This window comes from Hypanus sabinus, chromosome 5 (genome assembly GCF_030144855.1).
Source record: "Hypanus sabinus isolate sHypSab1 chromosome 5, sHypSab1.hap1, whole genome shotgun sequence".
NCBI classification, from domain to species: Eukaryota; Metazoa; Chordata; class Chondrichthyes; order Myliobatiformes; family Dasyatidae; genus Hypanus; species Hypanus sabinus.
In genome coordinates, this window is record NC_082710.1 from 143,916,891 (window position 1) to 143,944,212 (window position 27,322).

Consider the following 27,322-nt stretch of genomic DNA (forward strand, 5'->3'; position numbering starts at 1 on the left):
GAAGGAGAAGAAGCTGAGGACCAGATGGAAATAATCACGTGTGAAAGGGGTTGGAAGGGTAGCAGTAGAAGACATAAATCTATTTACAAAGAAACCCGAAATGGGAGGCATATACTGTACATATATAACATTGGAACAAACAATTCAAATAGGAAATGCACATGTAAACCTTTTCGTAGAATTTACGAAGGATATGCAAATAAAGTGAGATAAAGGAACCTAAAATTACCTATGCAATCTCTCTACATTGAGGTAAGATACTTAATTTTTCATGCCAATTTTAACAATTTCCCTCATTATACTTCGTTTGCTAGATCTTTGCCCACTCAGATCAGATGTCTGTAGCCCCCTTATGCTCTCATGAAAAGTTACTTTCTTACTAACCTTTGTGTTGTCAGCAAATTTGGCAACCATATCTTCAGTGCCTAGGGCTGCAAAGCCTTCAAGGATATAAACTTTTGAAAGGTTTGCAGCTCCAGCAGTACTTCACTTGTTATAGTGAGATAAACACTCATTTATGTCTGCTGTCTGCAGATAGTAATAAAATGTTCCTATAGTAGAAATGTTTAAAACCATAGGTCATTGATTTAAGATGAGGGTTAGGAAATTTAGAGGGATCTGACAGGAATTTTTTTCACCCAGAGGTTGGTTGGAATTTCAAATGCAGTGCCTGATGGGGTGACAGAGGCACAGGTTCAACAAAATAAATATCTAGATAAACACTTGGATTAGTAAAATTTGAAAGGCCATATGATTAGTAAAATTGGATAACTATAGATAAGATGACTGAAGGGCTTATTTCTGTGCTGTTTTACTCAATGTAAGTTTTGAGGAGAGAGGGAAATGTACAGTGTTTAAGAAAAATTTCAAACCCTCAGAGTCCCAGCAACTACGTTTAAAAGGTACTAACAGATACAGTGCCTATAAAAGAGTCTTTTTCTGTTGATCAGTGTCAAAAAAGAATGATTTTATGAATCAAACATGAGGAAATCTGCAGGTGCTGGAAATTCAAACAACACACAAAAATGGGATCCCACTACCAAGCACATCTTTCCCTCCCCACCCCTTTCTGCTTTCCGCAGGGATCGCTCCCTACATGACTTCCTTGTCCACTCGTTCCCCCCCCCCCATCCCTTCCCACCGATCTCCCTCCTGGCACTTATCCTTGTAAGCGGAACAAGTGCTACACCTGCCCTCACACTTCCTATCTCACCACCATTCAGGGCCCCAGACAGTCCTTCCAGGTGAGGCGACACTTCACCTGTGAGTCGGCTGGTGTGATATACTGCGTCCGGTGCTCCTGGTGTGGCCTTTCATATATTGGTGAGACCCGACGCAGACTGGGAGACCGTTTCGCTGAACACCTACGCTCGGTCCACCAGAGAAAGCAGGATCTCCCAGTGGCCACAACATTTTAATTCCATGTCCCATTCCCATTCTGATATGTCTACCCATGGCCTCCTCTACTGTCAAGATGAATCCACACTCAGGTTGGAGGAACAACACCTTATATACCGGCTTGGTAGCCTCCAACCTGATGGCATGAACATTAACTTCTCTAACTTCTATTAATGCCCCTCCTCCCCTTCTTACCCCATCCCTGACATATTTAGTTGTTTGTTTTTTTTCTCTCTCTCTGCCCATCACCCTGCCTGTTCTCCATCTCCCTCTGGTGCTCCCCCCCTCCCCCCCCTTTCTTTCTCCCGAGGCCTCCCGTCCCATGATCCTTTCCCTTCTCCAGCTCTGTATCACTTTTGCCAATCACCTTTCCAGCTCTTAGCTTCATCCCACCCCCTCTGGTCTTTTCCTATCATTTTGCATTTCCCCCTCCCCCCCACTACTTTCGAATCTCTTAGTATCTCTCCTTTCAGTTAGTCCTGATGAAGGGTCTCGGCCCAAAACTTTGACAGTGCTTCTCCTATAGATGCTGCCTGGCCTGCTGTGTTCCACCATTTTGTGTGCGATTTTATGAATGTTGTAAAACAATAAAATTCCAAAGGGTTTAATACTTTAATAGGCACTGTACATAGATAGAAAAGTTTAAGAGGGATATGAGCCAAACCTAGGCAAATGGGATGAGCTTGAATGGGAACACTGGTTGGCATGGACCATTTGGACGGAAGGGCTTGTTGCCATGGAGGATACAGGGGCCTGAAGACTCACCCTCAGCGATTCAGGTACAACTTTCCCCTTCTTTCATCAGATCTCTGAATAATCCATGAATACTACCTCATTATTCCTCTTTTTGCACTCTATTTTTCTAACTTACAATGGTTTTTATGTCTTGCTGTCTACTGTTGCCACAAAACTCTGTCATATGAGACAGTAATAGTACTCCTGATTCTGATTCACTGGAAGCACGTAGAATCATGATGTAAGAAATACACAAGTAACGTGTTCAGCAGTTCTCCATTCCTCCTGCTTTTGTGGTGTGTTTTCAATCACATGGCAAAACAGAAGAAAAACTTTGTGGTTTCAAGCTCCACATTAAGGATCCTAGTTTGAATTTCCAGCATTTTTCTTTGTGTTTTGAACTTTATAGATGAGGCAGCAAACCATTTCTCATTTACTTTGATGAGGTCTATAGTCATCACATATTAGATCTAAAGGGACAGACTTGGGTATACTTATCGAAATCCAGAAGGGTTATTGCCTCAAGAATGGCCTATCATACATTTGATTGTGTACTAAGATTGGCTTCTTGAGCAGGACTAATTGTTTGTTTACTTTATGGTACAGAATAACATGATACAGCAATGGGCTTCCTCTCTACCACCTAATCCAAAAAAAGATTTATCTTCCTGACTGACTTCAATACTCACAATACCAACTCAGAACATTTTTCCTCTTTGTTATTTCTAGCCACCAGCACTGTCAAGAGCAAACATGGGGCCAATCAATTACATCTGTGTGAAATAAAGCAATGAAAATGGTAGAAGCATCCAATTGGTTAGACAATATCTGTGGAAAGAGAAGCAGTTTTGGGTCAAAGACATTTTATCAGTACTTTGACTAACAGAGTTTGTATTGGATAAGAGGTCAAGAGCAATGTATGCCAATGCTTGGCTCTATGTATGGTTATCAGGATAGATGTGAACAATGCCTTGAGAAATGCTGGATAGTTTGAAGACCTCTGATCCTGGCTGTGTTGGAATTGTGAAGGATGGTATTTCAATTTGGAATCCATATGAAATGAATTGCAATGGGAGACATCACTAAGGAACGAGAAGTGAAAGTGAGTTTTGGTCAGCACCTTATAGGAGGTAGGTCATGTAACAGAAACAACTGAGGGTGAAAAGGCAAAAGAGACAGACAGAAATCCTGCTGGAGATTGAACAAAGCTGCTGCAAAGTTGGCATTTCTGGAAGAGCAGTGACTGTGAATTAAACAATAAATGGAAATCAAAAGATCTGCAGAAGCTGGAAACCCGACTTAAAAACAAAAAATGCAAACTTGAATTTTCATCAGAGCTGTTTCTGAATAGGCGTTTTGAACCTGAAACATTAACACTACTTTGCTTTCCATAGATGCTGCCAGACCTGCTTTGTGTATTCAGTATTTTTTGGCTCTTATTTCAATTAGATGTTTGAATGGTCTAGCCACACTTCATCCCTATAGTCATGTTGACAAATCAATCAAGTCAATTTTAATGTACTGTGCTGCTGATGATACTTTCTCAAACCATTCATTGTCTCAGAGAACAGTTTAAAGGCTTACCTAATATTTAATATATACTCAGAAGTCACTTTAGTTGTTGCTAATATGCGAGAAGCAAGGCCAGGTGGTTGTAGCTAACTGATTAGAGTAACTTCTGCAATAATCTTGGCACCCTCAGTATGCTTGTTTCTCAACCACTATGATTCATGAAATCAGCACACCAGCCATCCACTTCCTTAGAAAAGAGGAGCCTGCCTTCATTAGGTGTCTTTAAAGGCCCCAAAATGTTTTGTACATAGTGAGATACCCTTTGAGGTAATGACATGATTACAATGTAGGAAATGGGATGACAAAAATGCCCTTTGTAGGTTCTCATCAAACAGTAAGAATCAGACAAAGTAGAAATGTTTGGCACATCAGGTAGCATCTGTGGAGGGAGAAACAGAGTTAATATTTCAGGCTAGTGACTTCTCACTTGTTGATCACAGCTGGTCTGAGGAAACGATAGTAATCTGAACAACAAATCTGTTTTCTCTTTTCAGATACTGCCTAACCTACAGAGTGCTTCTAGTATTTTTGAAATTAAGACATGTGCAATACTTCTAATGCTGATATAAGCTGTACTTTAGTTGGCTGAGCCTCAGATTTTTCAGGACATCAAAATACATTCCCCTGCACTTCTTCAAAATAGCAGCCATGATATAATTTTGTAAACTAATTTATTATTGTCACATGTACCAACAGTGAAAAACTTGTTTTCCCTACTGTTCATACAGATCATTACAATAGTGCATTGAGATAGTACAAGGTAAAACATACCAGAGTACAAAATAAAGTGCAGCAGTTGCGGAGAAAGTGCAATACAGGTAGACAATAAGGTGCAAGGTCATAATGAGTACTTTGTACTGTCAAGAATCCATCTGATTGTACGAGGAAGCATTTCGACAGTCTTATAACTGCATGGTAGAAGCTGGCCTTGAGCTTAGTGGTATGTGCTTTAAGGCTTTTGTATCTTTTACCTAAAAGGAAGGCAGGGGAGAAGAGAGAGGTCTTCAATTATGATTACAGGAAGAAGTGTAGACAGTGGTTTCCATGATGTGCTGAGCTGTGCCTGTAGCTCTCTGCCGTTTCTCGCAGTCTTGGGAGAATTGCCATAACAAGCCGTGATGCATCCAGATAAGATGGTTACTATGGTGGGTCAATAAAAATTGCGGAAAGTCATAGAGGAAATGCCATATTTCTTTAGCTTCCTGAGGAAATAATGGCACTGGTGAGCTTTCTCGGCTGTGGCATCAATATGGACAATTTTCATTCATCTGCTTGGGCAAACAGTACCTTGGTTTCAGAACTGATCCAAAGAGTGGCATCTCTGACACTGTAGCATGTCTCTGTGTGTGTGTGAGTGTGTGTGTGTGTGTGTGTATTGAAAATACACATGGACTAAGATGTTAACTGTCCTGTCCTATCATTAGTTGATCTGCCACCTGTCCTCAGGAGTTTCAGCCCGCTTATGATCAAGACTCCCTCAAGGTGGTGGGCCAGCAGTGCTGAAGCACCACCTCCCACTTTTGAGCTTAAAAACTTGGCATCGGCCTCTATCAGAGTTGTTGGTCGCTTCCCTCCAACAGATATATATATATATATATATATATTTGTGTGTGTGTGTGTGTGTGTGTGTGTACTAGGATCCTTAATGTGGAGCTTGAAACCACAACCTGCTAAATCAAAATAAGGGGCTGATAATTGCCATTCCCTCTTCTGGCAATTGCTCCCATTTTACACCATAATGAATGCAAATAAAAGTAGGGATTTATTATGTGATCAACATTGTAATAAAGCTTTTACCTGAAGCCGGTGTTCCATTTGATGTTTCCTCTTGACTTGTTAGAGAAAATCCGAGGTAAATGAGTCAAGAGACGTTGCAGATAGTTGTGATCTATAATGCACAGCTGGGAAGCCTGCTGAAGGAAGAAGACTGAGCAGTAATTATAATAAAGAATTGAGAATTGTTATCACTGGACAACAAATTCTTTCAAAAGTGTTGCTTCTTCAGAATTTTTTTGTTTATGATAGACTGCTCGAATATGAACACATATAATTTCAGGTAGGAATTTGGAGAAACAACAAATTAACTTTTATTGAATATATTGTGCTTAATTGCATAATGGTGCTGATGATCATGTAACTGAAATAAACTTGGCTTTGTGGTCATAGCCATTTGCTTTTCATATAGTCATCCATGAGTCACAAATAAATGCATGGGTTATTTTTGGAGTACTGTATGAGTATTGAGACTGCAGAGTTTTTTCCTATAAGACTTGGTTGTATTGATTTGTATTGTAAGGACTTATGGAGAGAATAATTCAAAGATATGTTGATGGTAATTTTAAAACGATCAATCTATATCCCATTGTGACGGTTGTAGCTTAAATATTAATTGTACAGATTGCTTGTTATTTTACATTTGCACACATTATGTATATTTAATCAGTCTTCGCAGCATGTACTAGAAAATTGTTTTCACAATCTATCAACTTGCTTTAGCTTCTAAAATATTATTCACACATCTTATTGGCAATATCCTGTTGATTACATAACAATTAGAGTCTTATTGCATTTAGATTAGGGTTGTATTTCTGTACTGTTACACTAGTATATAGTATATAGAACAGCATAGTAAGGAACAGGCCCCACAGCCCGACCATGATTTTAATTTCCCAAATATCGATTGGCATCTCCCTAGAGCAAATGGTTTAGATGGGGTGGAGTTTGTTAGGTGTGTGCAGGAAGGTTTCTTGACACAATATGTAGATAAGCCTACAAGAGGAGAGCTGGACTTGTTTTGGTATTGGGAAATGAACTTGGTCAGGTGTCAGATCTCTCAGTAGGAGAGCATTTTGGAGATAATGATCATAATTCTATCTCCTTTACAATAACATTGGAAAGAGTTAGCAACAGACAAGTTGGAAAAGTGTTTAATTGGAGTAAGGGGAATTATGAGGCTATCAGGCAAGAAATCTGAAGCTTAAATTGGAAACAGATGTTCTCAGGGAAAGTACGGAAGAAATGTGGCAAATGTTCAGGAGGTATTTTTGTGGAGTTCTGCATAGGTACGTTCCAGTGAGACAGGGAAGTCATGATAGGGTACAAGAACCATGGTGTACAAAGGCTGTAATAAATCTAGTCAAGAAGAAAAGAGAAGCTTACAAAAGGTACAGAGAGCTAGGTAATGTTAGAGATCTAGAAGATTATAAGGCTAAGAGGAAGGAGCTTAAGAAGGAAATTAGGAGAGCCAGAAGGGGCCATGAGAAGGCCTTGGCAGACAGGATTAAGGAAAACCCCAAGGCATTCTACAAGTATGTGAAGGATAAGACGTGAAAGAATAGGACCTATCAAGTGTGGCAGTGGGAAAGTGTGTATGGAACTGGAGAAAATAGCAGAGGTACTTAATGAATACATTACTTCAGTGTTCACTATGGAAAAGGATCTTGGTGATTGTAGTGATGACTTGCAGCAGACTGAAAAGCTTGAGCATGTAGATATTAAGAAAGAGGATGTACTGGAGCTTTTGGAAAGCATCAAGTTGGATAAGTCGCCGGGACTGTATGAGATGTACCCCAGGCTACTGTGAAAGGTGAGGGAGGAGATTGCTGAGCCTCTGGTGATGATCTTTGCATCATCAATGGGGACGGGACAAGATCCAGAATTGACTTGCCCACAGAAGGCAAAGTGTGGTTGTGGAGGGGTCATATTCTGCATGGAGGTCGGTCACCAGTGGATGGATTACAATTTACTGCAAGAGATAGAAAAGGTGTGTCAGAAGGGCAATGTCATGACAATCATTGGGGATTTTAACATGAAAGTGGATTAGGAAATCCAGGCCAGTACTGGACCTCAAGAGAGAGAATTTATAGAACGTCTAAGGGATGGCTTTATACAACAGCTTGTTGTTGAGCCCACTAGTGGATTGGTTGTGCTGGTTGGGTGTTGTGCAATGATCTGGAGATGATAAGAAAATTTAAGGTTAAGGAACCCTTAGGGACCAGTGATCACAATATGATCGAGTTCACTTTGAAATTTGAGAAGGAGAAACTAAAATCCAATGTGTTGGTATTTCAGTGGAACATAGGAAATTACAATGGTATGAGAGGGGAACTGGGCAAAGTTGACTGGAAAGGGACACTGGCAGGAAGGACACAGCAGCAATGGCTGGAGATTCTGCGAAAATGAGGGAAGTGCAAAACAGATATATTTCAATTAAGAAGAAATTTTTGAATGGAAGAAGGACACTACCGTGGTTGACAAGTAAAGTCAGAGCCAAAGTAAAAGCAAAAGATTGAGCATATAGGAAGCCAAAGCTAGTGAGAAGATAGAGGATTGGGAAGCTTTTAAAACTTGTAGAAGGAAACTAAGAAGGTCATTAGGAAGGAAAAGATGAATTATGAATAGAAGCTGGTGACTAATATCAAAGAAGATACTAAAAGCTTTTTTTAAGTACATAAAAGGTAAAAGAGATTTGAACGTAGATATAGGAGCAATAGAAAATGACACTGGAGATATTGTAATGAGAGATGCAGAGATGGCAGAGGAACTGAATGCGTATTTTGCATCACTCTTCACAGTGAAAGACATCTGCAATATACCAGACATTCAAGAGTGTCAGGGAAGTAAAGTAAAAATAATGACTGAGAAAATGCTCAGGAAGCTTAATGGTCTGAAAGTGGATAAATCACCTGAACTGAGTGGAATGCATCCTCTGGTTCTGAAATAGTAGCTGGAGAGATTGAAGAGACATCAACAATGATCTTTCAAGAATTGATAGATTCTGGCACTGCATTGGATGACTGAAAAATTGCAAATGTTACTCTGCTATTTAAAAAGGGTGGGGGGCAGCAGAAAGGAAACTATAGACCTGCTAGCCTGACATCAGTGGTTGGGAATTCGTTGGAATTGATTGTTAGGGATGAGATTACTGTGTCCCTGGAGATACATGACAAGATAGGCCAAAGCCAGCATGGTTTCCTGAAAGGAAAATCCTGCCTGACAAACCTACTGCAATTTTTTTGAGGAAATTACAAGCAGGGTAGACAAAGGATTGCAGTAGATGTGATGTGCTTGGATTTTCAGAAGGCCGTTGACAAGGTGCCATACTTGAGGCTGCTTAGCAAGATAAGGGCCTATGGAATTACATGAAAGTTACTAGCATGGATGGAGCATTGGCTGATGGGCAGAAAACACAGAGTGGGAATAAAGGGATCCTATTCTGGCTGGCTGCTGGTTACCAGTGGAGTTCCATGGGGTCAGTGTTGGGACCGCTGCTTTCTACGATGTATGTCAATGATTTGGACTATGGAACTAATGGATTTGTGGCTAAATTTGTCAATGACACAATGACTATTATTTAGATGGAGAGAGAATTCAAAATGCAGAGATGCAAAGGAACTTGGGAGTCCTAGTGCAGGATACCCTAAAGGTTAACCTCCAGGTTGAGTCACTGGTGAAGAAGGCAAATGCAATGTTGGCAATCATTCTAGAGGTATAGAATATAAGAGCAGGGATGTAATTTTGAGTCTCTATAAGGGACTTGTGAGACCACACTTGGAATATTGTGTGCAGTTTGGGACTCTTTATATTCGCAAAGGATATATTGAATGGCAGAGCAGACTCATTGGGCCAAATGGCCTATTCTGTTCCTATATCTTATGGCCTTATGGACTTTGAGTCAGAACTTCGGTATTTACTACTGATAGTCGAAAGTGATGCACCTGTGATGTACTGAGCAGAGTCCAGATTTCTCTCTTTCCTCCAAGGAGGAATATCAGTTCTTTTCATGAAATCATACTTTACAGAAACAGCTTCTTTGGCCCACTAGGTCTACAAGGACAGTCAGGCATCCCCTTACCCCATTCCTATACTAATCCCTTTTAATTTTACCCACATTTCCACCCCCCCCCCCCTGCAGATTCTGCCTCCCAGGAGCAATTAACCAAACAACATATATGTCTTTGTGATGTGGGAGGAAACTGGAGCACCAGTTCAAAATGAAACGTGGTCATTGCTGAAATACAAACGACATAGAAGCATAAGAGGTCACAATTAAACCTCAGTCTCCGGAACTGTGAGGCAGTTGGTCAACTATGCTGCTATTCTCTATAACCATCTTCATGGAGGCCAAGTCATTAGATATATTTAAAGCAGAGGTTGATAGGTTCTTGATTAGTAAGGGCATAAAAGGTTACAGGGAAAATGGAGGGTAATGGGATTGAGAGGGAAAATGAATCAGCCATGATTGATGGGCTGAATGACCTAATTCTGCTCCTATGTCTTGTACTCTAAAAGCTAAAAGACCTTGGTGAGAATACAGCCTGACCAATTCTCGATTTATTGAAGGCTACAGAGACAGATCAGAAGCAAAATCAGGTTTATTGTCACTGATATATGTCATGAAAATTTTTCGGTTTATGGCAGCTGTGCATTGCAGTGCATTAAAAAACTACAAATTACAATCAAAAATCTATATTAAAAATTAAATAATATGTGAAAAAATAGTGAGATAGTGTCCACGGGTTGGTTCATTGTCTGTTCAGAAATCTGATGGTGGAGGGGAAAAAGCTGTTCCTAAAATGTTGAGCGTGTATCTTCAGGTGTCTGTATCTCCTCCTTGATGGTAGCAATGAGAAAAGGGCATGTCCTGATGATGGGGCTCCTTAATGACGGATGCTGATTGTTTGAGGCACCAATTTTTGAAAATGTCCTTGATGCTGAGGAGGCTAGTGTCCATGATGGAGCTGGCGTGTCTGTAGCTCTCTGCAGCGTTTTCCGATCCTATGCGGTGATCCTTCCATACCAGACTGTTTTGGAGAGAATATGATGTGCCCCATTGGCAAAAATGGTAAAGTTCTCCTGATACACTAGGAAACTACTTGAATCTATATTGATATTTGCCCACCTCTGTCGGAAAGGCAAGGTATCTGAGAAGGAAAATCCTTGAAAGCATAGAAATAAAACATCAACTTCCAAAGGATGCCAACCTCTGACCTTTACATCTAACCTGTTTTCCTTCTGTCCTTCCAGTCTAGGTCCCATCTTTGGATTGTTTGTGCCTTTTTACTACTCCATTCCGAGTATTCAGGTGACTCAAATCCTGGGCAGATTATCCATAACAAACAAAACTCTCGTCTATATTGTGGGGCTACAGGTATGTTTGTGGTTGGACCTAATATCTGGTGAAGTCAAAATAGCTAGCATCTTGCTGATGATCCAATATTTTTAGGTTTGAAATTCCAATTGATGATATTCTGTGAAAACCTTTTAGACTTAATGTTCTCGTCTGTATAGTGATTATGTTCCTGGGCCAATAATCCAGTGGCCTGGATAAATCACCCAAGAACCAATGATGAGGAATTTCGGGTCAATTAATTCAAATAAAACTGGAATGAGAAGCTAGTTTATGTATTAAGCAACAAACAATCTTCTGGAGTAACTCATAATCAAGTAACAACAGTCAAAGAAAGGAATTATTGACTATTTGGATCAAAGCTCTGTGTGTCCTAATGCAGGATTTTGACCTGAAATGTCAACACTTGCATTCCTCCCACTGATGCTGCTTGACCTGCTGAGTTCCTCCACAAGTTAAGGCCATAAGACACAAGAGCAGAATTTGGCCATTTTAGCCTATCAAGTATGCTCTGATATTGAATCATGGCTGACGTATTATCCCTCTTAGCCCCATTTCCCACCTTCTTCCCCCTAACCTTTGACGCCCTGACTAATCAGGAACCTGTCAACCTCCGCTTTAAATATAGCTAATGACTTGGCCTCCACAACCATCTGTGACAACATATTCCCCAGGTTCACTACCCTCTGGCTAAAGGAATTCCTTCTTATCTTTGATCTAAAGAGACATTCTGGGGCTCTGCATCCTGGTCCTAGACTCCCCCACTATTGGAGGCATTATCTTCATATCAGCTCTTTCTAAGCCTTTCAATATTCGATAGGTTTCAATGAAATCCTCCCTCATTCTTTTAAACTCCAGTGAGTTCAAGCCCAGAGCCATCAAGTGCTATATTACCCTATCAATACTGCAGTCATTCTTGTGAATCCCCTCTGGACCCTGTCCAATGCCAGCATGCCAGGACTGGCAAAGGGTCTCGGTCCGAAACGTTGACTGTTCGTTTCCACGGATGCTGCCCGACCTGCTGAGTTCCTCCAGCATATTGTGCATGATGGGACTTAGTTGCAGCCAACAGGCTGAGTATTAAAACAGTAGTAATGCAGAATCAGAAAGGATAGCAAATACGGTACTCAAGATGTTGTATCAAAATGCGCATAGTAGATGAAATAAGGTGAATAATCTTGTTGCACTGTTTAGATTGCCAGGTATGATGTTGTGGGCATCACTGAATCGTGGCTGAAGGATAGTTGTAGTTGGGAGCTGAATGTCCAAGGTTACACATTATATCGAAGGGATAGGAAGGTAGACAGAGAGGGTGGTACAGCTCTACTGGGAAAGAATGGCATCAAATCAGTAAAAAGATGTGACATAGGATCAGAAGCTGTAGAATCCTTGTGGGTTGAGTTAAGAAACTGCAGGAGTAAAAGGACATTGATGGCAGTTATATACAGGCCTCCCAACAGTGGCTGGGAGGTGGGTGTTTTACAACAGGAAATAGAAAAGGTGAATCAAAAGGATAAGGTTATGTTAGTCATGGGAGATTTTAACATGCAGGTTGATTGGGAAAATCAGGTTGGTAATGGATCTCAAGAGAATGAGTTTGTTGAATGCCGAAGGGGTGGGTTTTTTTTTAGAGCAGTTTGTCACTGAGCCTACTAGGGGATCAGCTATACTGGATTGAGTGTTAGGTAATGAACCGGAGGCAATTAGGGAGCTTAAGATAAAAGAGCCCTTTGGAAACAGTGATTACAATATGATTCAGTTCAACTTGAAAATTGATAGGGAGAAAGTAAAGTCTGATGTAGCAGTGTGTCAGTGGAGCAAGAGAAATTACAGTGGTATGAGAGAGGAGTTGGTCAAAGTAAATTGGAAGGAGCTACTGGCAGGGATGTCAGCAGCGCAACCATGCCGTCCGTTTTGGGGGGAAATACTCAAATGGTAAAATAATACAACCATGGCTGACAAGGGAAGTCAAAGCTATTATAAAAGCAAAAGAAAGGGCATACTACAAAGCAAAAATTAGTGGGAAGATAGAGGATTAGGAAGTTTTAAAAACCTACAGAAAGCAACTAAAAAACCATTAGAAGGGAAAAGATGAAATATGAAAGCAAGCTAGCAAATAATATCAAAGTGGGTAGTAAATGTTTTTTCAAGTATGTTAAAAATGAAAAAGAAATGAGTATGGATATAGGGCTGTGGAAAATGAGGCAGGAAAGATAAAAATAGAGACAAGGAAATGGCTGATGAACTAAATGGGTATTTTGCATCAGTCTTCACTGTGGAAGACACTAGCAGTATGCCTGATATTGTAGTGTGTGAAGGAAGAAACGTGGGTGCAGTTACTGTTACAAGAGAGAAAGTGCTGAAAAGCTGAAAGACCTAAAGGTCTAAGTCATCCAGACCAGATGAACTGCATCCTAAGGTTCTGAAAGAGGTAGCATTCGAGATTGTGGTGGCATTAGAAATGATCTTTCAAAAATCTTTGGACTCTGGCTTGGTGCCGGAGGACTGGGAAATTGCAAATGTCACTCCACTCTTTAAGAAAGGAAGAAGGCAGCAGAAAGGAAATTATAGACCAGTAACCTGACCTCAGTGGTTGGGAAGGTGGTAGAGTCAATTGTTAAGGAGATGGGGTACTTGGTGACACAGGACAAGATAGTATAAAGTAAGCATTTTTCCTTCAGGGAAAACCCTGCCTGATGAACCTGTTGGAACCCTTTGAGGAGATTACAAGTAGGATAGATAAAGGAAATGCAGTGGATGTTGTATATTTGGACTTTCAGGATGCCTTTGACAAAGTGTGACACATGAGGCTGCTACCAAGTTAAGAGTCCATGGTATTACAGGAAAGTTACTAACTTGGTTAGAGCATTGGCTGGTTGGTAGAAGGCAGCGAGTAGGAATAAAAGGATGCTCTTCTGGTTGACTGCCAATGGCCAGCGGTGTTCCGCAGGGGTCAGTGTTGGGACCACATCTTTTCATGCTGTATATAAATGATTTAGATGATTAAATAGATGACTTTGTTGCCAAGTTTACAGATGATATGAAGATTGTTGGAGGGACAAGAAGTGTTGAGGAAACAGGTAGGATGCAGCAGGACTTAGATTAGAAGAAAGGGCAAGAAAGTGGCAAATTAAATATGTTGTTGGAAAATACATGGTCATGCCCTTTGGTAGTAGAAATAGAACATAGAATATTACAGCACATTACAGGTCCTTCAGCCCACAATGTTGTGTCAACCCTCAAACCCTGCCTCCCATATAACCCCCCCCACCTTAAACTCCTCCATATATCTGATTAGCAGTCTCTTAAACTTCACTAGTGTATCTGCCTCCACCACTGACTCAAGCAGTGCATTCCACGCACCAACCACTCTCTGAGTAAAAAACCTTCCTCTAATATCCCCCTTGAACTTCCCTCTGCTTACCTTAAAACCATGACCTCTTGTACTGAACAGTGGTGCCCTGGGGAAGAGGCACTGGCTATCCACTCTATCTGTTCCTCTTAATATCTTGTACACCTCTATCATGTCTCCTCTCATCCTCCTCCTTTCCAAAGAGTAAAGCCCTAGCTCCCTTAATCTCTGATCATAATCCATTCTCTCTAAACCAGGCAGCATCCTGGTAAATCTCCTTTGTACCCTGTCCAATGCTTCCACATCCTTCCTATAATGAGGTGACCAGAACTGGACACAGTACTCCAAGTGTGGCCTAACCAGAGTTTTATAGAGCTGCATCATTACAATCGTGACTCTTAAACTCTATCCCTCGACTTATGATATCACCCCATAAGCTTTCTTAACTACCCTATCTACCTGTGAGGCAACTTTCAGGGATTTGTGGACATGTACCCCCAGATCCCTCTGCTCCTCTACACTACTAAGTATCCTGCCATTTACTTTGTACTCTGCCTTGGAGTTTGTCCTTCCAAAGTGTACCACCTCACACTTATCCAGGTTAAACTCCATCTGCCACTTTTCAGCCCACTTATGCATCCTTTCAATGTCTCTCTGCAATCTTCGACAATCCTCTACACTATCTACAACACCACCAACCTGGAAATAAATGTCCAGACTATTTTCTAAACGAGGAGAAAATCCAAAAATCTGAGATGCAAAGGGACTTGGGAGTCCTTGTGCAGAATACCCTAAAGATTAACTTGCAGGTCAAGTCAGTGGTGAGGAGGGCAAATGCCAGGTTAGCATTCATTTCAAGAGGTCAGAATACAAGAAGGATGTGATGCTGAGGCTTTATAAGGCACCAATGAGGCCTCACCTTGAATATTGTGAACAGTTTTGGGTCCCTCATCTTAGAAAAGATGTGCTGGCATTGGAGACGTTTCAGAGGAGGTTCACAAAGATGATTCCAGGAATGAAAGGGTTATCATACGAGGAACATTTGATGACTCTGTGTCTGTACTCGCTGGAATTAAGAAGGATCTCATTGAAACCTTTTGAGTTTTGAAAGGCCTAGACAGAGTAGACGTGGAAAGGATGTTTCCCATGGCGGGAGAGTCGAGAACAAGAGGGCACAGCATCAGGATAGAGAGGCACCCTTTCAAAACAGGTGCAGAGAAATTTCTTTAGCCAAAGGGTGACGAATTTGTGGAATTTGTTGCTACATGAAGCTGTGGATGTCAGGTCGTTACGTGTATTTAAGGCAGAGATTGATAGGTTCTTGATTGGACATGGCATCAAAGTTACAAAGAGAAGGCCGGGAGGTGGGGTTGAGGAAGAGGAAAAAGAAGGATCAACCATGATTGAATGGCAGAGCAGACTCAACTGGCCAGCTGGCCTAATTCCGTTGCTAGGTCTTATGGTCTCCTTCTCCTTCTGCAGCACAGACTAGTTTTATTTCAGAGTTGTCATTTCCTTCTTGCCTCTAAAGTGCGTTATTCCACCGTTTGAGAATGAAAAGCTATGAAGCTGAAAATCTGAAATGAAAAGTGAAAATGCTGAAAAAACTCAGCAGACCATATAGCATCTGTGGAGAGAAACAGTTACTATTTCAAATTAAAGATTCTTCATCAGAGCAATGCTTTCTTGGCTTATATCTACCTTCCATCTTTTGTAGTTTGAGTTCATCCAGACTCGTATCAACATTTTCATAGCTGTGCTTAGTAATCTGCACCACTTCCAGGCTGGAAACATTTTGATTTTAATATTTTATTCCTTACTCTCCAATCTATGCACTCGTATTTCCTTATCTCTTGAATTCCTTAAGCTGCACAGACCTTGGAGAACTCCGGGTTCTTGAATTGTTCTTCGCACACTGCTATTTTTGTTGCTGTTCTAATGACAGGTGTGCCTAAGCATCTGAGCTCCAAACTCTGGTATTTACCCCTCCCCCACCAGGCCTTTCTGCCTCTCTATTTCCTGTTCCTTGAGCGCAGACCCAACCATTGAGTACATCTACATGAAACACTCATAGGAAAGCAGCATCAATCATCAGAATCAGGTGTATTATCACCGGGATGTGTCGTGAAATTTGTTAACTTAGCAGCAGCAGTTCAATACAATACATAATACAGAAGAAAATAAATAAATAATCAATTACTGTATATTGTATAGATTAATATCGATTAAAAATTGTGTAAGAACAGAAATAATATATATTTTTTTAAAGTGAGGCAGTGTTCACAGGTTCAGTGTCCATTTAGGAAGGGTGACAGAAGGGAAGAAGCTGTTTTTGAATTGCTGAGTGTGTGACTTTGGGCTTCTGTTCCTCCAACTTGATGATAACAATGAGAAAAGGGCATACCCTGGTTGCTGGGGGTCCTTAATAATAGGTGCTGCCTTTTTGAGACACCTCTCCTTGAATATGTCCTGGGTACTTTGTAGACTAGTACCCAAGATGAAGCCAACTAAATTTATGATGCTCTGCAGCTTCTTTCGTTCCTTTGCGGTAGGACCCCCCCCCCCCCCCACACCATACCAGACAGTGAAACAGCCTGTCAGAATGCTCTCTACGGCACATCTATAGAGGTTTTTGAGTGTGTGACTGTGTCAGGAATTCCCCACCACCCAGGTCATGCTCTCTTCTCACTGCTACCATCAGGAAGAAGGAACAGGAGCCTCAGCATTCATAGCACTGGATTCAGAAACAGTTACCACCCCTCAACCATCAGGCTCTTGAACAAAAGGGGATAACTTCACTTGCCCCATCATTGAAATGTTCGCACAACCAATGAGCTCACATTCAAAGACTCTTCATCTCATGCTCTAGTCATTCATTTATACTGTATTAACATTTTCACAATGTGTTCTCTTCTACACTCTGGTTGAGTGCCCTGGTTCGGTGGTCTTTCATGTATTAGTTACTATTCTATAGATTTGTTGAGAATGCCCACAAGAAAATGAATCTCAGGGTTATATATGGTGATATATATGTACTTCGATAATAAAAATAACTTTGAAATTGAAAATGTGCTTTAAAACCTACCTGTTTGACTAAGGTTTTGGTTACCTCATCTAATGTAAAAAGTATTCCCGTTTGTAAGTTTTCATGTTTAATTGTTTTACAACAATGAATCACAATAGATTTAATTTGGCTTTTTTTGACATTGAAAAAGACTCTTTCATGTCAAAGTGAAAACAGATCTCTACAAAGTGATCTAAATTAATTTCAAATATAAAACATAAAATAATTGATTGCATAAATATTCACCCCCTTTAATATGACACAACAAGTCATCACTGGCACAGCCAATGAGTTTTAGAAGACACATAATTAGCTAGATGGAGATCCCCTGTGTACAATCAAGTAGTTTCAATTGGTTGTAGTAAAAATACATCTGTATCTGGAAGGTCCCACTGCTGGTGAGTCAGTATCCTGGCAAAAACTACACCATGAAGACAAAAGAGCACTCCAAGCGTTTCTGCGAAAATGTTATGAAAAGCACAAGTCAGGAGATGTATTCAGGAAAATTTCCAAGTCACTGAATATCCCTTGGAGTGCAGTTAAGTCAATCATCAAGAAATAGAAAGAATATGGCAGAGATGTAAATCTCCCTAGAGCAGGCTGTCCTCAAAAGCTGAGTGCCTGTTCAAGAAGGGGACGAGTAAGGTAAGCTACCAAGAGACCTATGACAACTCTGAAGGAATTACCAATTTCAGTGGCTGAGGTGGGAGAGACTGCACAGATAACAACTGTTGCCCGGGTGCTTCACCAGTTGCAGCTTTATGGGAGAGTGGCAGAGAGAAAACTACTGTTGAAAAAACTCAAATGAAATCTCAGCCAGAGTTTGCCAGAAGGCACTTGGGAGTCTCTGAAGTCAGCTGGAAGAAGGTTCAATGGTCTGATGAAACCAAAATTGAGCTTTTTGGCCATCAGACTAATTGCTATGTTTGGCGAAGCCAAACATTGTATATCATCAAAAGCACACCATCCCTACCATGAAGCATAGTGGTGGCTGCATTATGTTGTGGGGATGCTTTACTGTAGCAGGTCCTGGAAGATGTGTAGAGGGTAAAATCAATGCAGCAAATACAGCAAAATCCTGGAGAAAAACCTGATGCAGTCTACAAGAAAACTGTGACTTGGGAGATTTGTTTTCCAGCAAGAAAAGCTACACAGGAATAACTTAAAAACAGCAAAGTCAGTGTCCTGAAATGACTAAGCCAGAGTTCAGTCCTCAATCCAATTGAGATTTTGTGGCTGGACTTGAAAGGGGCTGTTCACTCACAATGCACGAGCAATTTTGTGAAAGAAGAATGGGGACAATTGCAGTGTCCAAATGTGCAAAGCTGATCGAGACCTATCCACACAGACTCAATGCCAAAGGTGCACCTACTAAATACTGGTGAAGGGGTGAGTAATTATGCAATCAATTATTTTGTGTTTAATAATTGTAATAAATTTAGACCAATTTGTTGAAATGTGTTTTCACTTTGACACGGAAGAGTCTTTTCTGTGGATTAGTGTAAAAAAAAAGCCAAATAAAATCCACTGTGATTCAATGTTGTAAAACAATAACACATGGAAACCTCCAAAGGGGGGGAGCGAATACTTATGGGCACTGTATCTATTATGGCTTAACAAGTATTTTGACCCATTTGTACTATGTTTGAAGTGTAATGCAAATGCAATTTTATATTGTTGTTATTGCCATACTCACTCTCGTGTTCAATGCATTATTCTGACTTGATAACGTATAACCATCTCTGTTTCTTTCTTCACATAGTTAACCATCTTCTCCTTAAGTGCATCTCTGACAATTATCTTAACTGTTTTTAGCAGGAACATATTCTGCATTCTCACTCTGCTCTCTAGGAAAGCATCACCCATTCCAGATTAAAATCTCAAACTGTCTACCCAGCAATAAAGCAGAAGTTCTTCCAACACAAAGACTGCCGTTGTTTACAAGGTTGATGAGAGGCAGTTGAAGATGGCAATAAGTGCTGGCCATGCATCCAAAGAATGAATTTATAAAGTAATTCATTCTCTGGAAGTTTAACTGAGAAGTATTTCCATTAATTTCTCTTTGAATTTTCAGTCCTTTTCTCCTTTCCAGCCCAAGTACCCACATCAGACAGACATACTTTATTGATCCCGAGGGAAATTGGGTTTCGTTACAGCCGCGCCAAGAATAGTGAAGAAATATAGCAATATTAAACCATAAATAATTAAATAATAATAAGTTAATCATGCCAAGTGGAAATAAGTCCAGGACCAGCCTATTGGCTCAGGTGTCTGACACTCTGAGGGAGGAGTTGTAAAGTTTGGTGGCCACAGGCAGGAATGACTTCCTATGACGCTCAGGGTTACATCTCGGTGGAATGAGTCTCTGGCTGAATGTACTCCTGTGCCTAACCAGTACATTATGGAGTGGATGGGAGTCATTGTCCCGTTTAATAGAATAGAGTTGTCCCATTTCTTGATAACAGCCTTCTCTTCACTCGTGTCATCTTCCAGCCTGCTGAGCCCAGCTCAGGTTGCAGCCCACCTGCAGCATGAATTCCCCCTACAGGCATGATCTTCAGATGTCACTCTACCTATTGTGGATAAGTGGAAATTCTCTGCTCTGAAGGTTAGAGACAGAGAATAAACCATATTAAGACCAAGGCTCTTAACTCCAAGTGATGTCACGCAGAACCTACTGGGATTCTGGAACACTCTCCCAAAATAGCACTGGAGGCTGGAGGAGTTACTGCAAATATTAGAGCTAATATTGATAAATGACTGTGAAACAAGAGTCAAGGAAATAAGGGACATAATATAGAGTTTGGTTATTATCTAATTGGGTTCAGCCTGAGGCCCTAATTATCTGCATATCCCAATTTCATATAATGAGCCAGGTAATTGGCCATAACATGTCAAATGTGATAATCAGGTTAGAGGTTGGATGACTGATGAGTGAGCACAAATATTAACAGAGTAAGCAGCTGTTTCTTTTTCTCTTCTATCTCTGCACTGTACTGTTCTTTAACTGAAATATTTAGGCCACGCTGGCCTGATCTCAAGAACATGTTGATGCTATTGCTAGAATTAATCTTTTTCTCTCTTTAAGAATTAAAGAAAACTGCATATCAAGAAATAAGAACTTCAATTCCAGTGGTTCTGCAGCTGCTCATAAATGATTTCTCTTTGCAGCTTTTGACTTCCAGTATCAATATATGGATCTTGGCGTTCAGTGGACTGGTAAGCGTTCTCCTTGCTTTAACAAAGTTCTTTTTCAGTGGTTTAAATTTTACATTTATAGTAACAGTACATGATAATAATGCATCTTTTATGAATTACGTTAGCTTTAAAGAACAGAACCAGGCCATTTGACATATGAGTACTCTCCCACACAAACACCAAGCTTAACTCTTTGGGTAACCCTCACGTATTTACCCAACTTCCCCTTAACTGTTCTTTGCCTCAATTTTGTGGTAGTAAGTTCCACATTTTCATCTGCTTTGAGCAATGAAGTTTCCCCCAGTATTTCCTACTGAATGAGTAATAGTGATGTATTTATGCCCCCTATTTTTAATCTTATACCAGTGACAACACCTCAACTTGTACTTTTTTAAACCCTGTAAAGATCTTTAAATGATCCATTGCATTCACTCCAGCTAGTGATATATATCTACAGTTAGAACATGGAACAGCATCTCCATTTCCCAAATATCCATGTTACCCTGATTTTCCCATCACCTTAACGGTGATAGTTCCTCTTGCCTTCACCTACCACCCCATGAGGCTCCACATCCAACACTTCATTCTCTGCGACCTCCACCAACTCTAAAAGGATCCTACCACCAAGCATACCTTTAGCTCCCCACCCCCTCAACCCTGAACTTTCTGCAGGGCTTCATGATTCCCTTGTCCATTTGTTCCTCCCCACTAATCTCCTTCCCGCACTTATCCCTGCAAGCAGCCAAAATGCTACACCTGCCCATTCACCTCCTCCATCACCTCCATTTAGGGCCCCAAACAGACTTTTCAGGTGAGACAACACTTCACCTGCAAATCTGCTGCGGTCGCCTATTGTGTCCAGTGCAGCCTTCTCTACATTGGTGAGACCTGTCGTAAACTGGGGAACCACTTCATCGAGCACCTCTGCTCCTCCACCAAAAGTAGAACTTGCTGGTGACCCTACATTTTAATTCAAATTCCCATTCCTGTTTTGACATGTTGGTCCATGGCCTTCTCTTGTGCCAAGAACAGGCCACCATCAGGGTGGAGGAGCAACACCTTATATTCCATCTGGGTGGCCTCCAACCTGATGGCATGAATATCAATTTCTTCTTCCGATGGAAAAATATTCCCTCCCCCTTTCCTCTTCTATTCCCCACTCTGGTCTGTTACCTCCTCTCACCTGCCTATTACCTCCCTATGGTTTCCCTCCTCCTTTCCTTTTTCCTATAGTCCACTCTCTTCTATACCTTTCGTTGCATTTACCAGCCTTATTATGTTGCCACTTCCAGGGAGCTATGGACTTTGCACCCCAAGATCCCTCTCTACCTCAATGCTTCTGCTATTTACTCTGCCATTTTCCCTTTCCTTTTTAAATTTGACCTTCCAAATTGCAATATCTCCTACTTGTCTGGATTAAACATCATCTGCCACTTCTCTGCCCATATCTCTAACTGATCGATATCCAGCTGAGTCCTTTGAATGTTGAGGGCCCTTTGCTGAACTATGAGTCTATAATTCCCACAGCATTGTCATTCCATGCACTAGTTCAGGCCCGGTGCTGTTCTGCTTTACTTAAAAACAGTTCCCGTGTTAAAATAAATACACTCCAGCCCATTAGTCTCATCATATTCAGTAACTTGGCCCTTCCTTTTAGAAGTACTTGACCTAACTTCTAATCTGTCCCCTTAATCTGTCCACTTATTGACCTGTTCTGGCTCACACTCCACTGTCGACAATTTTAAGCCCTCTCCAGTAGCATGAGCAAGGATATTCCAGCTGCTTCAGTTTAGATGCAACCCCTTCTTCTTGTACATCTGTACTGGAAGAGAGCCTCATGTACCATGGACCTGAAACCCTTCTTAACCACACATCCAACTTTTTGCCTTATGGGCATATGGCACAAGAGTAATCAGGAGATTGCAACTATAGCAATCCTATTTTTTAAATTTTTCCTTGCATTAGCTCATAAGACTATAAGAAATAGGAGCCAAATTAGGCCATTTGGTCCATCGAGTCTGCTCTGCCATTTCATCATGGCTGATCCATTTTTCCTCTTAGCCCCAATCTCCTGCCTCCCCCTGCCCACTCCATATCCCTTCATGCCCTGACCAATCAATAATCTATCAACCAATGCCTTAAATATACATAAAGACTTGTCCTCCACAGCTGCAAGTGGCAAAGAATTCCACAAATTCACCACTCTCTGTCTAAAAAAAAATTCCTCCTCAACTTCGTTCTAAAAGGAAGATCCTCTATTCTGAGGCTGTATCTTCTGGTCTTAGACACTCCCATCATAGGAAACATCCTCTCCACATCCACTTTATCAAGGCCTTTCACCATTCGATGAACTTCACCGAGATCACCCCTCATTCATCTGAATTTCAGTGAATGCAGGCTCAGAGCCATCAGACGGTTCTCATATGACAAGCCAGTCAATCCTGCAATCATTTTTGTGAACCTCCTTTGAATCCACTCCAGTTTCAGCACATCTTTCAAAGGGCCCAAACCTGTGCAAAATACTCCAAGTGAGGTCTCTCCAGTGCTTTATAAAGTCTCAATATTATATCTTTGCTTTTACATTCTAGCGCTCTTAAAATGAATGCTGACGTCACATTTGCCTTCCTCACCACAGATTCAATATGCAAATTAACCTTTTAGGAGTCCTGCATGAGGACTCCCATAATAAGGCATGGGAGCAGAAATAGGCTGTTTGGTGCATCAAATTTGTTCTGCTATTCCATTATGGTTGATTTATCATCCCTCTCAACCCTATTTTCCTGCCTTTCCCTGTATCCTTTGACACCCCTACTAATCGAGAACCTATCAACCTCCATTTCAAATATACCCAAATACTTGATCTCCACAGCTGTCTCTGGCAGTGTATTCCACAGCTTCACTGCCTTCTGGCTAAGGAAATTCCTCCTCTTCTCTGTTGTTTGTATTCTGAGGCTCTGCTGTCTGTCCTAGACTCCCTCACTATAGGGAGCACCCACTCTATCTAGGCCAGGGATCGGCAACCCGCGGCTCTTTCAACTCTGTGCTACGGCTCCCTGTGGCTTTGGAAAATAAATGAGTATTTAATGAAAATGTATTTTATGTTAGTTTGTTAGTTTTTGAAATGTAATTCTAAATTTGAAGATTATGGTGATCTTGTACAATCTAAATAAAACGTTGTGGCGACCCATTTCCTGGCACACCCGAACCGGCTCACAATTTGCCAGCGTTCTGGCTAAGGGTGATAGCCTACGGGGGTTTGTGAGTACGTGTCTTTTGGAGCATCCGCGCCCACAAGGGGCAGGTTGAGAGAGGCTTAAAAGCAAGGCTGTGTAGTTCGAATAAAGTTATCTTTGACTGCAGTTTAACCACTCCGTGTCGTTATTTTAGTGCTGCGTGTAGCACACCGCTACAACGTGTTTTTATCGCTATTAATATACGTCACCACTGCCAATGCCTGACACCCGCCAGTGCGCAATTTCTTTTAATTTTTCGATCCAAGGTAGGCTAACGATGTAGTAACCTTCAACCCAACATCTTTTTTTTGGAGTTCAAAATGTTTTTGTTGCATGCAGAAATGTAATTTCGTTTGCTCTGCAGGAGTTCATCGATTTCATAAATGCAACACATTATAGTTTATACATAGCATAAAGGCAAAAAAAACGTCGTATGCAGTGTTATTTCATTTTAAATGTCAAACGGGTTTTGTGGCTCCCAGTGTTTTCTTTTCTGTGAGAAGCGGGTCCATATGGCTCTTTCAGTGGTAAGGGTTGCCGACCCCTGATCTAGGCCCTTCAATATTCAATAGGTTGTCGAAAGAAAGAGAGCCGTTTCTCTTGATGCTTATGTTGCTGCTACCCAGAATGGGCCTTGACATCTGAGAATGAACCCCTTTCAGTATGTTTTGTGGCCACTCAGAGGGGTATCTGAAATAACCATATAACCAGATAACAATCACAGCATGGAAACAGGCCATCTCGGCCCTCCTAGTCCGTGCCGAACTCTTAATCTCACCTAGTCCCACCTACCCTCACTCAGCCCATAACCCTCCTCTCCTGTCCAAACACCTATCCAATTTTACCTTAAATGACACAACTGAACTGGCCTCTACTACTTCTACAGGAAGCTCATTCCACACAGCTATCACTCTCTGAGTAAAGAAATACCCCCTCGTGTTTCCCTTAAACTTCTGCCCCCTAACTCTCAAATCATGTCCTCTCGTTTGAATCTCCCCTACTCTCAATGGAAACAGCCTATTCACGTCAACTCTATCCCTCTCAAAATTTTAAATACCTCGATCAAATCCCCCCTCAGCCTTCTACGCTCCAATGAATAAAGACCTAACTTGTTCAACCTTTCTCTGTAACTTAAGTGCTGAAACCCAGGTAACATCCTAGTAAATAGTCTCTGCACTCTCTCTAACTTATTGATATCTTTCCTATAATTCGGTGACCAGAACTGTACACAATATTCCAAATTTGGCCTTACCAATGCCTTGTACAATTTTAACATTACATCCCAACTTCTGTACTCAATGCTTTGATTTATAAAGGCCAGCGTTCCAAAAGCCTTCTTCACCACCCTATCTACATGAGACTCCACCTTCAGGGAACTATGCACTGTTATTCCTAGATCTCTCTGTTCCACTGCATTCCTCAATGCCCTGCCATTTATCCTGTAAGTTCTATTTGGATTATTCCTGCCAAAATGTAGAACCTCACACTTCTCAGCATTAAACTCCATCTGCCAACGTTCAGCCCATTCTTCTAACCGGCATAAATCTCCCTGCAAGCTTTGAAAACCCACCTCATTATCCACAACACCTCCTACCTTAGTATCATCGGCATACTTACTAATCCAATTTACCACCCCATCATCCAGATCATTTATGTATATTACAAACAACATTGGGTCCAAAACAGATCCCTGAGGCACCCTGCTAGTCACTGACCTCCATCCCGATAAACAATTATCCACCACTACTCTCTGGCTTCTCCCATCTAGCCACTGTTGAATTCATTTTATTACTCCAGCATTAATACCTAACGACTGAACCTTCTTAACTAACCTTCCATGTGGAACTTTGTCAAAGGCCTTGCTGAAGTCCAGATAGACTACATCCACTGCCTTACCCTCGTCAACATTCCTCGTAACTTCTTCAAAAAATTCAATAAGGTTTGTCAAACATGACCTTCCACGCACAAATCCATGCTGGCTCCTCCTAATCAGATCCTGTCTATCTAGATAATTATTAATACTATCTCTAAGAATACTTTCCATTAATTTACCCACCACTGATGTCAAACTGACAGGTCTATAATTGCTAGGCTTACTTCTAGAATCCTTTTTAAACAATGGAACCACATGAGCAATACGCTAATCCTCCGGCACAATCCCCGTTTCTGATGACATCTTAAAGATCTCCGTCAGAGCTCCTGCTATTTCTACACAAACTTCCCTCAAGGTCCTGGGGAATATACTGTCAGGACCCGGAGATTTATCCACTTTTAAATTTCTTAAAAGCGCCAGTACTTCCACCTCTTTAATTGTCATAGGTTCCATAACTTCCTTACTTGTTTCCCACACCTTACACAATTCAATATCCTTCTCCTTAGTGAATACCGAAGTGAAGAAATCGTTCAAAATCTCTCCCATCTCCTCGGCTCCACACATAGCTGACCACTCTGATTCTCTAAGGGGCCAATTTTATCCCTCACTATCCTCTTGCTTTTAATATAACTGTAGAAACCTTTCGGATTTACTTTCACCTTATTTGCCAAGCCAACCTCGTATCTTCTTTTAGCTTTTCTAATCTCTTTCTTAAGATTCCTTTTACATTCTTTATATTCCTCGAGCAATTCCTTTACTTCATGCTGCCTATATCTATTGTAGACATCACTCTTTTTCCGAACCAAATTTCTAATATCCCATGAAAACCATGGTGCTTTCAAACCTTTAGCCTTTCCTTTCAACCTAACAGGAACATAAAGATTCTGTACCCTCATAATTTCACCCTTAATTTCACCCTCTATTACATCCTTCCCATAAAACAACATGACCCAATCCACTCTCTCTAAATCCCTTCGCATCTCCTCAAAGTTAGCCTTTCTCCAATCAAAAATCTCAACTCTAGGTCCAGTCCTGTCCTTCTCCATAATTATATTGAAGCTAATGCTATTGTGATCACTGGACCTGAAGTGCTCCCCAACACATACATCTGTCAGCTGACCAATCGCATTCCCTAACAGGAGATCCAACACTGCCCCATCTCTAGTCGGTACTTCTACGTATTGTTGCAAAAAACTATCCTGCACACATTTCACAAACTCTAAACCATCCAGCCCTTTTACAGAATGAGCTTCCCAGTCTACGTGTGGAAAATTAAAATCTCCCACAATCACCACCTTGTGTTTACTACAAATATCTGCTACCTCCTTACACATTTGCTCTTCCAACTCACGCTCCCCATTAGGTGGCCTATAATACACTCCTATCAGTGTTACTACACCCTTCCCATTCCTCAATTCCACCCAAATAGCCTCCCTAGAGGAGTTCTCTAATCTATCCTTCCAAAGCACCGCCATAAGATTTTCTCAGACAAGCAATGCAACACCTCCTTCTCTGGCCCCTCCTACTCTATCACACCTGAAGCAACTAAATCCAGGAATATTTAGTTGCCAATCACAACCTGCAACCATGTTTCACTAATAGCTACAACATCATAATTCCAGGTATCAATCCACGCTTTAAGCTCATCCACCTTTCTTACAATGCTCCTAGCATTAAAATAGATACATTTAAGATACTCTCCACCACCTCCTCTCTTTTCATCCCTAACAGTGCATTCAAATTTATTATCCTTTTCTTTCTTCTCCCC

General features: G+C 41.1%; 1 protein-coding gene across 1 annotated transcript in view; it reads left to right on the forward strand.

Annotated features, from left to right (window-relative positions):
- The window catches only part of ubac2 (UBA domain containing 2), a 189,419-nt gene that overhangs the window by 84,957 nt on the left and 77,140 nt on the right, over positions 1-27,322 (forward strand). The window contains exons 5-6 of the mRNA XM_059970503.1: positions 10,732-10,855; positions 20,422-20,469. Coding sequence (XP_059826486.1) covers positions 10,732-10,855; positions 20,422-20,469 — 172 coding nt within the window. The remainder of the gene's footprint in view (positions 1-10,731; positions 10,856-20,421; positions 20,470-27,322) is intronic.